We start from the raw sequence: 12,948 nt of genomic DNA on the forward strand, positions 1-12,948 counted from the left end.
GGTTTCCCAACACAGGAGCCGAACACAATGCATCACGCAACTCGTGGAAACTCGTCTGACAATCTTCAGACCAGGGCATAGGATTGGGCGTGTCTTTACAGAGTAGTGCCAGCAAGGGTTTGGCTAGTAGTGAGAAATTCGGTATCCATTGTCTACAGTACGATGTAATGCCCAAGAAGGCTCGAACCTCTCTCTGTGTCCTTGGGGCACTCAGCTCTGCTATTGCCTGTATTCTTTCTGGTGTCAGTCTCCTTCCCTCCTTCGACAAGATGTGACCTAGGTAGGTAACTTCTTGTCGACAAAATTGTAGTTTGGAGAGAGAGACTTTGTGCTTCATGTCATATAAGTGATGCAATAATGACAGCGTAGCTTGTTTGCAAATTTCTTCAGTGTCTGCAGCGATCAGCAGATCATCTACATACTGAATCAGAGTTGACCCATCTGGTAGAACAATTGTGTCCAGTTGTGTTTTCAGGGCCTGACTGAATATTGATGGGCTTTCGCAGTAGCCTTGAGGAGCGCACTTGAAGCGGAAGCTTCGTCCTCCTAAATTGAATCCAAAAATATCTCTACTCTCCTCAGCAATCGGGATGCTGAAGAAAGCGTTCTTCAGGTCGATCACCGAGAACCAATTTGCTGAAGCTGGAACCATCGTCAACAAGGCAGTAATGTCGGGGACAACTGGAAACTGTGGGATAACTACCTTGTTCACTTCTCTGAGGTCGATCACGAACCTGTACACAGGGGGCTGTGAAGGATCGGTACGCTTTAAGACCGGTAAAACTGGACTGTTACAAACATTTCCTGTTGTTTCTTCGATGACGTCTTTATCAATCAGGTCATAAACAATCGTCAATAACGCCTTTTCACATTCGCTAGATATTTTACATTGGGGAATACGTGGCAACCTAACGTTGGCTTTCAATGTTATGACATACGGTGCTATCTCCAAACGACCTACATCATTAGAACCATTAGCCCAGAGTACATCAGGAAGACACGACAATTCAGTTTCAATATTTTCTTTTGACACATACATTGGAGAAACGACTTTCTTACCTAAAGTAAGCTGTACTCCCAAGGGAGAACAGTACAAAGTCGCATACAACCTCTTTAGTAAATCCAAACCTAACAAATTTTCACCGCAACCTGTCAAAATGAGGGGTGCTTCTAATTCGCATGGGCCAACAGAAAGGGACATGGGACTAGAGATCGGGTTTCTAACAGGGGCGCCAGAGAAACCTACTGAGACATTCATTTCGCCAGACAAAGGTGCGCCAGGAAGTTTTGAGTGCATAATAGAACTTTTTGTAGCACCAGTATCCAGCAGAAATGGCTCTGACACTCCTGAGGCAATCACCTCGACATAAGGTCCATTCTGATCTACTGGAACTGAAACGACTCCCTCTCTTTGTCCATGGCTGTCCTAGCAATCATTACCCTCATTTTCGTGTTCGGTGTAATAGTCGTCAGCATAGTACTGAGCTGACCTAGACGATGCATTATTCTGTTGGTCAAAGCTGTTCATGGAATTCTGAGGCGGAAAAGAAGCTGTGTTCTGGGAGAAATTTCCACGGCCCCTACCCTTATGAACATTTTGAACACCTCTACCCCTTATACCTGCAACACCGTTTAAACGTCGCGCAAGAGCCGGACAATTACCTTTAAAATGACCCTCTTCCTTGCAATACGCACATTGATTCGGGCCATACGGAAGACGCTGATGGGAAAACTCGTTTCCTTGCGCGTTTCTCGAATACTGCTGTTGTGGTTGATAATTGGGCTGACTAGCCGGGCGAGGCGGATAGGCCTGCTGGAGAAGAACCTTAGTTTTCAAATCTTTAGTCTTTTTGTCTACCATATCTAGCTCGTCTTTGCGCCTATTTTCATAGTACTGGGCTGTAGCTAAAATCTGCGCTGACGTAGAGACAGCCCAAGCACTCTCTGAATCTTTTAGTTTAGTACACAGTTCAGGAAGCAAATTATGTACGAATTTGTCTACAAACAATCTTTGACCACCCTCGGTAGCCATATCTTGACCACTATGATTGGTGAAAGTCTCCTCAAATCTCGTGAAAAAGTCAGACACATTCTCATCCTTCTTCTGCTTGCACGCAGATAGCTTGTCCCAGTTTACCCGTAACTCAGGCATTAATGTTTTCATGTACGTGATGATTCTACCGGGAAGTTCGGCTATTAACGGCTCAGGTTTAGAACCACCAATTTGTCTAGCATCTATAGCGGTAATATTAGCCCATGAATCACCTAGTTCTTGGTCATGGTCCGAATGACGAATTTTACTCCATAAAGGATGTGGGACAACATTCCCAAACAACATGTCTACATCTGCTAAATTCATTAGGCATGAGTTTGCAGTCTGCGATAACTCCTTATAATACCCAGTCGGGTTTTTACGGGGATCAGGTAGTGTCTGCTTGAGCGCTAAAACTTCTGATCTTTTCCAGGGGACATGTACCCATACACGCTGGAAATGTGGCAGAATTGGCGGTACTACATTCGCATCGCCTTCCCTCCAAACCGGAGGAACCTCTCTCATGGGGTACTGTCTCGCTCTTTTCCTACCTGATACGTCGTCTTGGTACAATGATCTAGAGACGTTTCCCTTACTCCTATAAGAGAACAACAACTCTATCGCTTTCTCAACATCTGCACCTGTAATCATACCTTCATGGAACTTAAAACGCGTACGCCATAGTTCGTCCATTGTGTATTTGGGATCATTCGTCTCCAAATCTTCGCACAGATATACACACATCTCTTCGAATACGTATCTCTGAGTGGGTGCATTCCATTGACGGAAAACTTCCATAACAGACTGAACATCATATCTAACAGTATCCGCAATCCATTGGCGTGCTAGTTCATTCAGCACTTTTCTTTCCTCGTAATCAGGCAGTTGACTACGTAACTGTCTATCTTCTGTTTTAGGGGTCGTTTTAGGCGACCCGAAGAAAGGTGAAAGCAGACCAGTGACGGTACCTGTCACTCTTTGTCTAATAGAAGGAGAAGCTTGCGGAGGGGCAAATGCATCAGAAAAGACAGGCTGAGGCGAAGAAGAAATCGAGGCCATAGCAGAGGAAGTTGAAACAGTGGCAGACGTAGTATCATAGGGAACAGTTGGAGCTGTAGGCAAAGTGGTAGAAGTAGATGGAGTATGTAGCAAAGATGGCGGCCCTTGAGAAGGCTGCGCCGGAGAAGTAGAAACCAGCTGAAGAGGAGCTGGCGTTCGTGCAAGAGCTGGGTTACGTGCGCCGGGGCGCGGTATAGTAAAATGTTTTGGTGGTGCGGTAGCGTCTAACGCATACGGTGGAGGTGAGCTCAATATTTGGGACATTAACGGATCTTTCTCGGATCTTTCCTCTTGACCTCGTCCCTCATTTGGTAACATCGGGTAGCATTTATCTACTGCTAGTTTCTTGCTCCTAAGTATTTGTTCGCTTTCTTGCTCTTCCTCGTTATCCCTGTATGCAACGGCAGCTTGCACCATTGACATACCTCTTTTATTCCTTTTTGCTAATTTTATTTCTTTCTGTTTGGCTTCTTTGCGCCATAAGCGAAAAGAGTCAAACATTGCCTGCCGGGCTTTTTTCTTGAACAATTTGACCTCTAGGTTGTCTAAGATTTCTGGGTCAAAACTACCATATTGGGGCCACTTTAAAACACCATCCTTGCGGGTGTATTTTATCCACACTTCATTATATGTGATAGGACCTACGCCATGCTTCACATAGAGCTCATACGTTGGAGTTCCAATCGGAGGAACCGGACAAGAATCCTCTAATCGGGAGTCCTTACTACAACCAAGACAAAACAAGTTTCCAAGTCCGCTAAAGCAAGGCATCTTTGCTCACTCGTTTAGCTTCAAACTTCAAAGGATTATCGATTACGATATTTCTCGTGAAAACACGAGTCCTTCGGCTTTGGGGCTTGCAAGTACCAAATCAAAGCGTATCTCAAGGATACCAAAAACTAAGGATCAAACTAAGGACTGGGAGACGCTCCACTTATACTTAACTGAAGTATTTGAAGATCGATGACGTCGCTAGAAGACTCGTCTATCGTTTCGCTCTACCAAGGATCACTGGGTCCAAAACAAGGCGATAGTCAGGGCAGCAGTCCTTCGTAGCCGTCGGGACGCGGGGAACCTCGCAGCAAAGACCTTCGGAACCACGTCGACGTACAGGGGTCGCTGAAGTGGCTGGCCGTCCTCTGGAATTTTCACACGAAGCTCCTCACGAACATCTGGCTTGGACCGTCGCCACTTGATACCGCCCCGAGTTGGGCGCCAACTGAGGTGCCGGGTTTTTAAGACCCCGGTGGTGCCAGGGAATAACACCCGAAGACCTCTGAGTTCTCCCTTGTTCCGGACCACAGAAACACGGAGTCTTCTAGTCGCAGTCAGAGATCAAGTTTTATTGGCAGCTACCAAGTAACATGTGTCCTAGAAGCACGACAACGCGGATCGTGTGTTCTCAGGAGACTGTTCGTTTTTACAGAACAAGCCTTCTCCTTATATACAGAAATAATAGCTGCAAGCAAGAATTCTTGAGTTTATGATATGGCTGTACACATATTTCTACAATAATACAAAGAGCGAAGTCATGTAGGCAAGCCCATATTTTGGACGTCCCGTTCGTGATAGATTACCCAGCCAGTCCCGGAACTCCCATCAGATATCGATGAAACCCCAATAAAGAAGGGCACCTCCTAGTCATAAAACTGGCCATAAACAAGGAACGCGGACAGGTGTGTGTGTGTGTAGAAAACATGATCTGTACGTGGTGAATGGTTTGTGGTATGTTATGCATTGATGCTATCGTATTCGGCCACTGGGCGAGGAGCTGCCCAAACAGGTTTGGCTGGAGGCAAGGGAGTCAGTTGGGACAGGTCAGGGGGGAGTCAGGGAGAGGTGGACGTGTCCTTTTAGATCAAGCTCGACCTTACTCAATTGACTTATCATGAGGGCAAGACACAAGATGGATGCCGTTTACAAAATGGAGTCTGAGGGGTCGGAACGGAAACTACGATTTAGGGGTGTTGGCATTCCTCAATCATGACGCAAATATACAGGGATGATGTCATAATCATTACCGGTCCGTTGACACCAAATTCGTCATGGGATGTTGATATTTTGTGGCACGGGCATTGGATCTCGATACTGGGATGACAGTAGGGTCCAGAATTTCAGAACCACAGTTCCGATCTTCGGCCTCCACAATAGATAACATCACTACTCTAGCTATTCTGAGCCAACAAGCAGCGCAAAAAAATCATCTTCCTCTCTACTGCTGCTTTATAGACTACAGCGCCGCCTTTGATAAAGTGTCGCGCAACACCTTATGGAGGAAACTGGATAACTATGGGATTCCACAGAGTTTGCTAGGAGCCCTTATCTCCTTTCATAAGAACACATGGGTGCGAATTAAAACTGGCCCAAAGACAGTCTCTGCAAAAATTGTTACCGGAGACGGACTAAAGCAAGGTTGCGTTCTTGCCCCCCTGTTGTTCAATCTCTACACTGCTGACCTGGGAACATTCTTGGAGAAAAGTAATCTCCTCCCGGTGATTAAAGCTACTCTTCTCCCCGCCTTAAACTATGGGCATCAGGCCTTCCCTGGCGCATGCTCTGCTAGTCTTGACCTTGCCCCAAGTTGCCATTTATAAAAAAATCTTTCATCTTCCAAATTTCATTCATAGGGCAAGATTACGACTGGAGCTGGGCCTTCAAAGACAATCTATTTATTGTGAGGCTGACACCCTGAAATACTTTATAAGGACATTAAAAGCCACAGACAACACTTTAAAAGCCCGGCTAAAAGAAACCTTTGCTAGCCCAGGAAATCCATGGAATTGTCAAGTTATAAAGGCTATAAAATCGCTAGAGATCGATAACTCATTACTAACCTCAGACACTATTCCATACACAGTCTGGAAAAAGGTTATCAATAAGCAGGTCAAACAAACTTCCCACCGGATGGACTCCCAGGGTTTAAAAACATCAACAGACTTGCTCCCCCGAACAACTCATACCTCCCTGGGGCACCTCAATCTTACCTCCTGGAAAACTTAAATGCAGTGGCTTGGAAGAATATAATGTTCATGCGTCTCCTAGGTCTGCGTTCAACTGCCTTTAACCGATGGGCTCCAACAAGTGAGGAGGGGGCATGCAGACTGTGCAATTACCAGACTGAATCATGGCTGCATCTCCTGTGCTGCTGTCCTGCCCTGGACGCCCCCAGAAGACTTCTTTTATAACCCTTATATTTAAAATGGGGCATCAGGTCGTGTTGGGAAGCATCGGCCATGTGCTTTACTTCCTCAGACACTCAAGTACTTGCTGGGACTGGAAAATTCGTGAGACTCTTGGAAAACCTTTTTTACCCTCTTTGGCCCCCGTGCTTCCAGTTCTCCCCCCCAAAAAAACTCATCATAGACTTTTTCTGTCCCCTTACTTAGCATTCCTACACTAATCTATTTTACTTTAAGTCCTGCACAGTTTTTCTCGATTATACGGGCACCTACAAGATTGATTTTTACATGTACAGGATTTCAAATCTTGATTGTTTTTTTCAGTTTCTGCCTTTTTAAACTGTGCTAATGTTGATATTTTATAGCTATGGTTTTAATTAACTGTGCTAATCCAATAAAAACCTAATGGGAATCCTAGATCATAAAATCTCCAAAATAGATCAAACGCTAGTCTCCATTAGTGCATCCACGCTAGAGACACTTCAAGGCACATGGCAGACAGATTTAGGCCCCATCGATAACAACGAGTGGACGGAAGCCCTTGAATCCCCTGGGGTTGCAGCAATATTGGCTCATCTCCGCCTAATCTAGTTCAAATACTTACATCGAGCATACCAAACATACCATAGACTCTGGAGGGCGGGATTAGTAGCATCTCCAGAATGTCTGAGATGTTGTAGAGCAGAGGAGACCTTCCTACACACTGTATGGACGTGCTCTAAACTAGACAGGTTCTCGAAAGGGCTATTTACCAGTTTGTCGGGGGCTCTGGGGTGGGGTCTCCCAAGCTAGCTTTACTTCACAGTACGGAAGACATAGGAGGCAACAAGTACAAACTCCATCTTTGCTTCTGAGGCCTTACCCTTGCTAAACAGGATATCACCCGATTATGGAGGGCAGAAACCCCGACCATCATAGGGATTTGGAAGAGGGGTATGGATTTTTGTATGGGGATGGAAAAGCCAGTGTTGCAAGCCAGGAGATGTCCTCAAAAACACTCACGCATTTGGAAATGTTAGGCCGAATATAGAGGCATTTCTCCGGACTCATCACCACCAATGACTAAGATTAGATTCAGAGATCCAGTCCTATGGACAAGAGACATAACCCAATGATATACCTCCGGTGTGGTGGGAGAAGGAATTATCAGGGGTTGAAACAGGAGATCACAGACTAGTTATTTTGCAGCTTGTTATTTGCACAGTTCATATTAATATAATTTTGTGGAAAATACGCCAATGTTGTAGGCTCACTTGTAAATGTATATGTATGCCCGGCTGGGCGCTGATATGGCAAAATTCAATAAAATATATTATGAAAAAAAAATCCTCAGTAGCCACAGTAGGCTGTGGTTGAAGAGGGCTCCATGTTGTCAGATAGCTGCTGGACGAGGTGTTGGTGAATTCGTTGACTTTTGGTAGGACAGCTCTGAGTGGGAGAACTTTGAATTTCATTCTCAGAGAAGGCCCTTTGGTTTGCCCGGTGGAGATTTCTACTTTCGGTCTTAATCAAATCTTTGCAGCCTGACTTCTTCGTGACGGGTAAGGCTGCAAAATATTTCTGAAGAGGGCCCCATAAAGCCAAATAATGAGGTCCCACTGAATTGGATTTTCTGCTGGAGTCCAGAAAATCTTTACCCTAGTAGCAAAGCACCTTCATCGGATCAGTTTAGCAGGTTAGTGACAGTCCACTGGAGGTCTTTGGGGTCAAAACATTTCCAACTCTTAGGAAAAGTAAGGAGAAGTACACTTTAACACCAGCCATAGGAACAGGGCATTAGAGCCAGTACTTGGGGGGTCAGCAGCAGAGTCCATGGTAGGTCCAGTTGGAACATGTCAGCTGGCAGTTGCAAAAAAGACCTCTTGTAGCTTGTTGTGTTCATATAGCTTAAGTAGATCAGCTTTCTGACCCTTTGAGTCCACTTCCTTGTTCTGGGTACAAGAGTGACAGCAGGTCCAGACTTCTAGATTTTCCTCAAGTCAAATACATCTTGTCCAGTCCTCTTCTGTTCTTCCAAAGATCCTGAAAGTGTTCTGAAGAGAGTACTGTGGGTGCCACAGTTATGAATAACACCAGCCTGTGGTTGAGTTGACTCATCCCCCCCAAACACAAACAATAGGTCTAAAGTTCCCTGGGGCAACATTAACCACTTTTGCAGCACTTCCTGTGTGTCCTACTGTAAACAACCCATAGGGCCACTCTCTGCCTAAATCTAAGATGACAAAACCCTTCTCCCCTTTTGCAGAGCCTATGTGCCCATAGGTGTGGCCAGAGAAATGAACAACACCTCTTCTGTACTCACTGTAAACTAGTTCTGGTGGCCAGGTCATCTGCCACAGGGTTTGGAGCCTGCCTGGCTTGGAGGGAGGCGGGGAGAGAAGGGCCCTGTCCAAGTGTCATAACATTTGCCTGTGAAAGGGTAGGCCACTTATTTAAAGTTAATTAAGTACCTGAGCACAACCCTTATGGTCATCCTGACAAGAGTTATCCAACATAGGGATTCGACCATGTATTATGTGAATATATATGTACCCATGTGTGTGCTGCTATTTTTATTTGAATGTTTAGTCATACGTGAAAAATTGTGCAAAAGTATCAGATCTCCTTCTCTCAATTTGTGGGAAGAGCAATGTTTCAAAAAATCAAAAATACCCCTCAGACACTGAAACCTGATTCAGTGTCATGCTTCATCATTGGGGTCTTCCCGCCCCGCTACGGGACGGGGCGTGCTACGACTTACGTAGATGCAGGAGAGATTTATTCAGTAATTGTTGAGTATGTTCAGTGCGTGGGATCGTGAAAAGAAAATGTGAGATGGTTACAAATTCTCTGGCTAGTGGAACGAAAAAACTTTATGGTCTTCCCTGGCTGAGAATAGTAAAAATGGGGAGGTGTAGGTGGTGTACTATAATGAGTCACCTCCTACAAGGTCGACATGTTTCAGAAGCCATCCCCTTGGCTTTAGTATCTAAGTCTGATCTTCTATGGTTGTTGTAGATCCGAGGAGGCAGACTATGGCAGCATGAACTCATGCTCAGCGTGGCACAGGAGCCGAGCAATATCGGACTGACCCTGGATCCAGGAGAGAACAGTTCTATTGGATGAAACATACTATACCTGAGAACGTTGTTGTATAGACCAACAACCATAGAAGACCCCACTTAGATACTAAGCCCTGAGGAAGTCCATGGAAGTTGGACGAAATGTGTTAGCTGTTTTTTCCATAAAGAAGAGTAAAGAACATTTTGTGGAACAAATAATGGATGGACTTAATTACTCTTGGAATTGGTGGTGCAATCTACACTTGTGATTAACACCCAAGGTCTTTGTCTCAGCTCTGGGGGCAAGTTCACATCTCTTTAAGTGAGATATTCACCTGACAGGTGGCAGTTGTGAGTTACCATTGAAAAGGTCAAAATATCAGTGGTAGAAAGTAATTTTAACCACTGAAATTTAAAGACCCTTTAGGGCATATATACAAGTGACATTAGTACTGGTGTAGTAGCTTGCTGGCATCTGCAGGTTCCCATCACCACACCCACATCGCTGAAGCGGGACTGCATAACAACATCATAAGCAAGTGACCACTGCCTTGCATCAGGCTTAAAACAACTAATGCCTCAGTGCTTGCAGCTCAGCCTTCCTCCAGCACATAGCTGTGCTCATGATTCAGGACCTGCAGACTGTCAAACTGTAGCTGCACATCTGCTAGGGGAAAAATTCCTTTAGCAAATGGACAACCAGATCCTCATAAATTGAGGCACAAGATTTTCAAAACATTATATAATTTTGAGAATACTTCAAAACAACCATCTGTAAAAAAACAATCTATGGTATGTTTTGCATTTGACTAGCTATGTTTAACACTTTAAACTAAAATAAGATAATTTCTAGGTATACCTTTGGGCTTCGCAAAATAAAGTTCCCAAACCATCTACAGGAGTCAATTGTGAATGGATGCTCTGTGAACTGATATGGAAGGGACCATTCATCATAGAACATCTTGGTCTGCTGACACAAGACCACATAAGGTATCAAACGGCCAGGTACCCTTACTGGAAATCTCACAGCATTAGAGGTCAGCCATTTTTAGTATGGGCCCCCCAAAATCCTCTAAAGAGAAGTGAGTTAATCAAGAATATTGAGAACATTTGAGAGAAATGCTATAGCAAAAAAGAACACATAGCCATATAATGAAACTTCATAGTCTGAATTGAATTGACACTAAACAATTGCGTATGTATAAAACTCTTGTGATGAAAAGCATTCCTTCACCCATTGGGTCTATTCTGCGCCATAAAAAACTGTTCAATAAATAAATAAAAAATCAGTCTGCCAATCCTGAGTTAATAGTTAACTACAAGCTGATCTCAAATCTCCACTATCCTAGTAAAGTTAGTGAAAAATAAGTCACAACTTAACTTTCAGTGAACAGAGGAAAAACAAAACAGTGCTTCTGCTTGTAAATATGGATTTAGGTGTGGTTGCGGTGCAGAATCTGCGGTGTTACACATTGGGGCTAATTTCATTATCCCTGACAAGGCCAAAAGGCACAACTGTAACCTCTCAACCTGTTTACAGTAGATGAAATAATATGCAATGGCTTCCTAATAAAAGACAGACTGGAGGTACATTACATCCCTCAACAACTGAAGCAAAAATTAGAAATAATCCTCTGAATTAGCTGTGCAAACGCTACTATTCGGCATACCCCAGGCACCTTCACTGACACCAGTTATATAAGGTCACTATTCCAGGAAAGTAAGGAGTACCAGCTGCAGTTGCAGATGACACTCGGATCCACCTCTGTGTAGGCAGCAAATGCAGAAGTCAAACCAACATCACAAAGAGACCATGACTGCAACCAGTGAAGCGTGAATGGCCATAGTTGGCATTGATGACTTGACGAGTCTGATAACTCGGTACAAGGCCTAAAAAATGTGTTTTTGGGTTACAGAAATGGTGGACCTGACCAGGCAGATGTGCTAGATCTACTTAGATAGCCAAAAGAGCCTTCTGGTTCCATTCTGGTCCTTGTGAGTCAAGCAAATCCCATCACATCTGAATCCCACTGCAAGAGGTTTCCAAAAAGATGCCTCCATACATTCCTTTGAAGTATGGTTGCAGAAGAAGGATTAGGATTCTATAAATGTTATAGATCACACTAAATCCAAGTTATTTGAATCTATACATAACTTGTTTTTTGTTTTTCCCTTACTGTTGAGAGGGAGAGCAAAACAAGATATGCTTCCTTAAAATGTGAAGAGAGCTTTACTTGTTCTTCTGGGAAAAACAAGAATTACAGATTTTCCAGAGAAACAATGAGAGATGACTAAGAGACAGATAAATTGTAAACTAGCCTAGGTGTATAGCATTGAAGAGATATCAATAAACCCTGATGCGTTGAGCCATATTGCAACAGAACAGAATAAGGCCAGTCAGTTATATTTGATAACTCTGCAAACACTGTTCATGTTGATATCATTTTTCAGTTGTATATACAAATACCACAGAAAATGATCTAAAGCCTTTCCAACTAATATTATTACACACAGTTAATTTTGATGATCATAGTTCAAGCAACACAGTGCTATTTTGGAATAAGTTTGATACAGCCCAGCAAGGAATGCTACAGAAGAAAACACAATAATACTGTTACACAATACAGCGTACTATGCAAAGCATTAATGAATTTAAATTATAAATATTAATACAAAGTTTGCTGAATAGGTAGAATAATGTCAAACCTGCTGTTTTTGCCAGGCTTTCCACGCCTCCAACTCCTTATGATATTGATTGGCTTTCTTTTCATAATCCTCCATGTATTCTTCCAATAATTCATTGACTTCACAATTAATTTCTGATTCATATGCTTCTTGATCAATTTTCTTATCAACTGCTTCCCTTCATAATGAGAAAACACACAAAACAAACAAACATAGCAGTTCCACTTCTGTTCAAATTTGCTTTCGAACAATACTTGCAAACTCGGCACAATGCGGAGCTTTGACAAGACATGAGATTACAATATATTGAATAATAGATGGGCAACCGTGAATACGGGGAAGTTTTTCATAAAGGGGTTATGAGAGAGTGAAGCTTGAGCTGTCTATGTTGTCACTCAGTAACCAGAGGTGAAAGCCATCCTTGTAATTAACTTTTTACCCATCTACAATTTTATGTTAAGTATGGTCCCCAAAATCACCTGCTCCTGCTTTCAACTGCTACAGTGTGGCAGAAAAGTAATAGAGAAGCAATACATAAAATGGCCTCTGTTATGAATTCATGTTCCAAAGTAAAAAAAAAAAAAAAAACTTAACTGCCAATCAACCCCCCACCAACGTCCCTCCCTTACATTACCCTCAAGCAGCTGTGCTTTCTGCTTTCAGTCAAAGCAGAGCTGCGCTGACAGGTTCTAAGGTAAGCCTGTCAGTCTGGCCTGGAAGGCCTTTATGACATCACAACAGTGGTTAGCCAGTTATGTTATTAACTTTTATTTCATAGGAGTGGGTTATGAGATTGAGAAACTGAAACAAAAGATAGAGGCCCTCTATGAGGGTAATACATAACAACAAGGTTCGTACTACTTTTGGTTTCAGAAGAATTGCTGGCTCTGATACTGACTGAAATTGGTAACTGCGCAAAAGAAAAGACTACAATGTAATAAAGAATGTTCAC

General features: G+C 43.4%; 1 protein-coding gene across 1 annotated transcript in view; it reads right to left on the reverse strand.

The window, feature by feature from the left end:
- CC2D2A (coiled-coil and C2 domain containing 2A) overlaps window positions 1–12,948 on the reverse strand; it is a 527,307-nt gene that overhangs the window by 300,806 nt on the left and 213,553 nt on the right. The window contains exon 14 of the mRNA XM_078678452.1: window positions 12,018–12,174. Coding sequence (XP_078534578.1) covers window positions 12,018–12,174 — 157 coding nt within the window. The remainder of the gene's footprint in view (window positions 1–12,017; window positions 12,175–12,948) is intronic.

The sequence above is a fragment of the Lissotriton helveticus genome, chromosome 2_2, assembly GCF_964261635.1.
Source record: "Lissotriton helveticus chromosome 2_2, aLisHel1.1, whole genome shotgun sequence".
Lineage (NCBI taxonomy): Eukaryota > Metazoa > Chordata > Amphibia > Caudata > Salamandridae > Lissotriton > Lissotriton helveticus.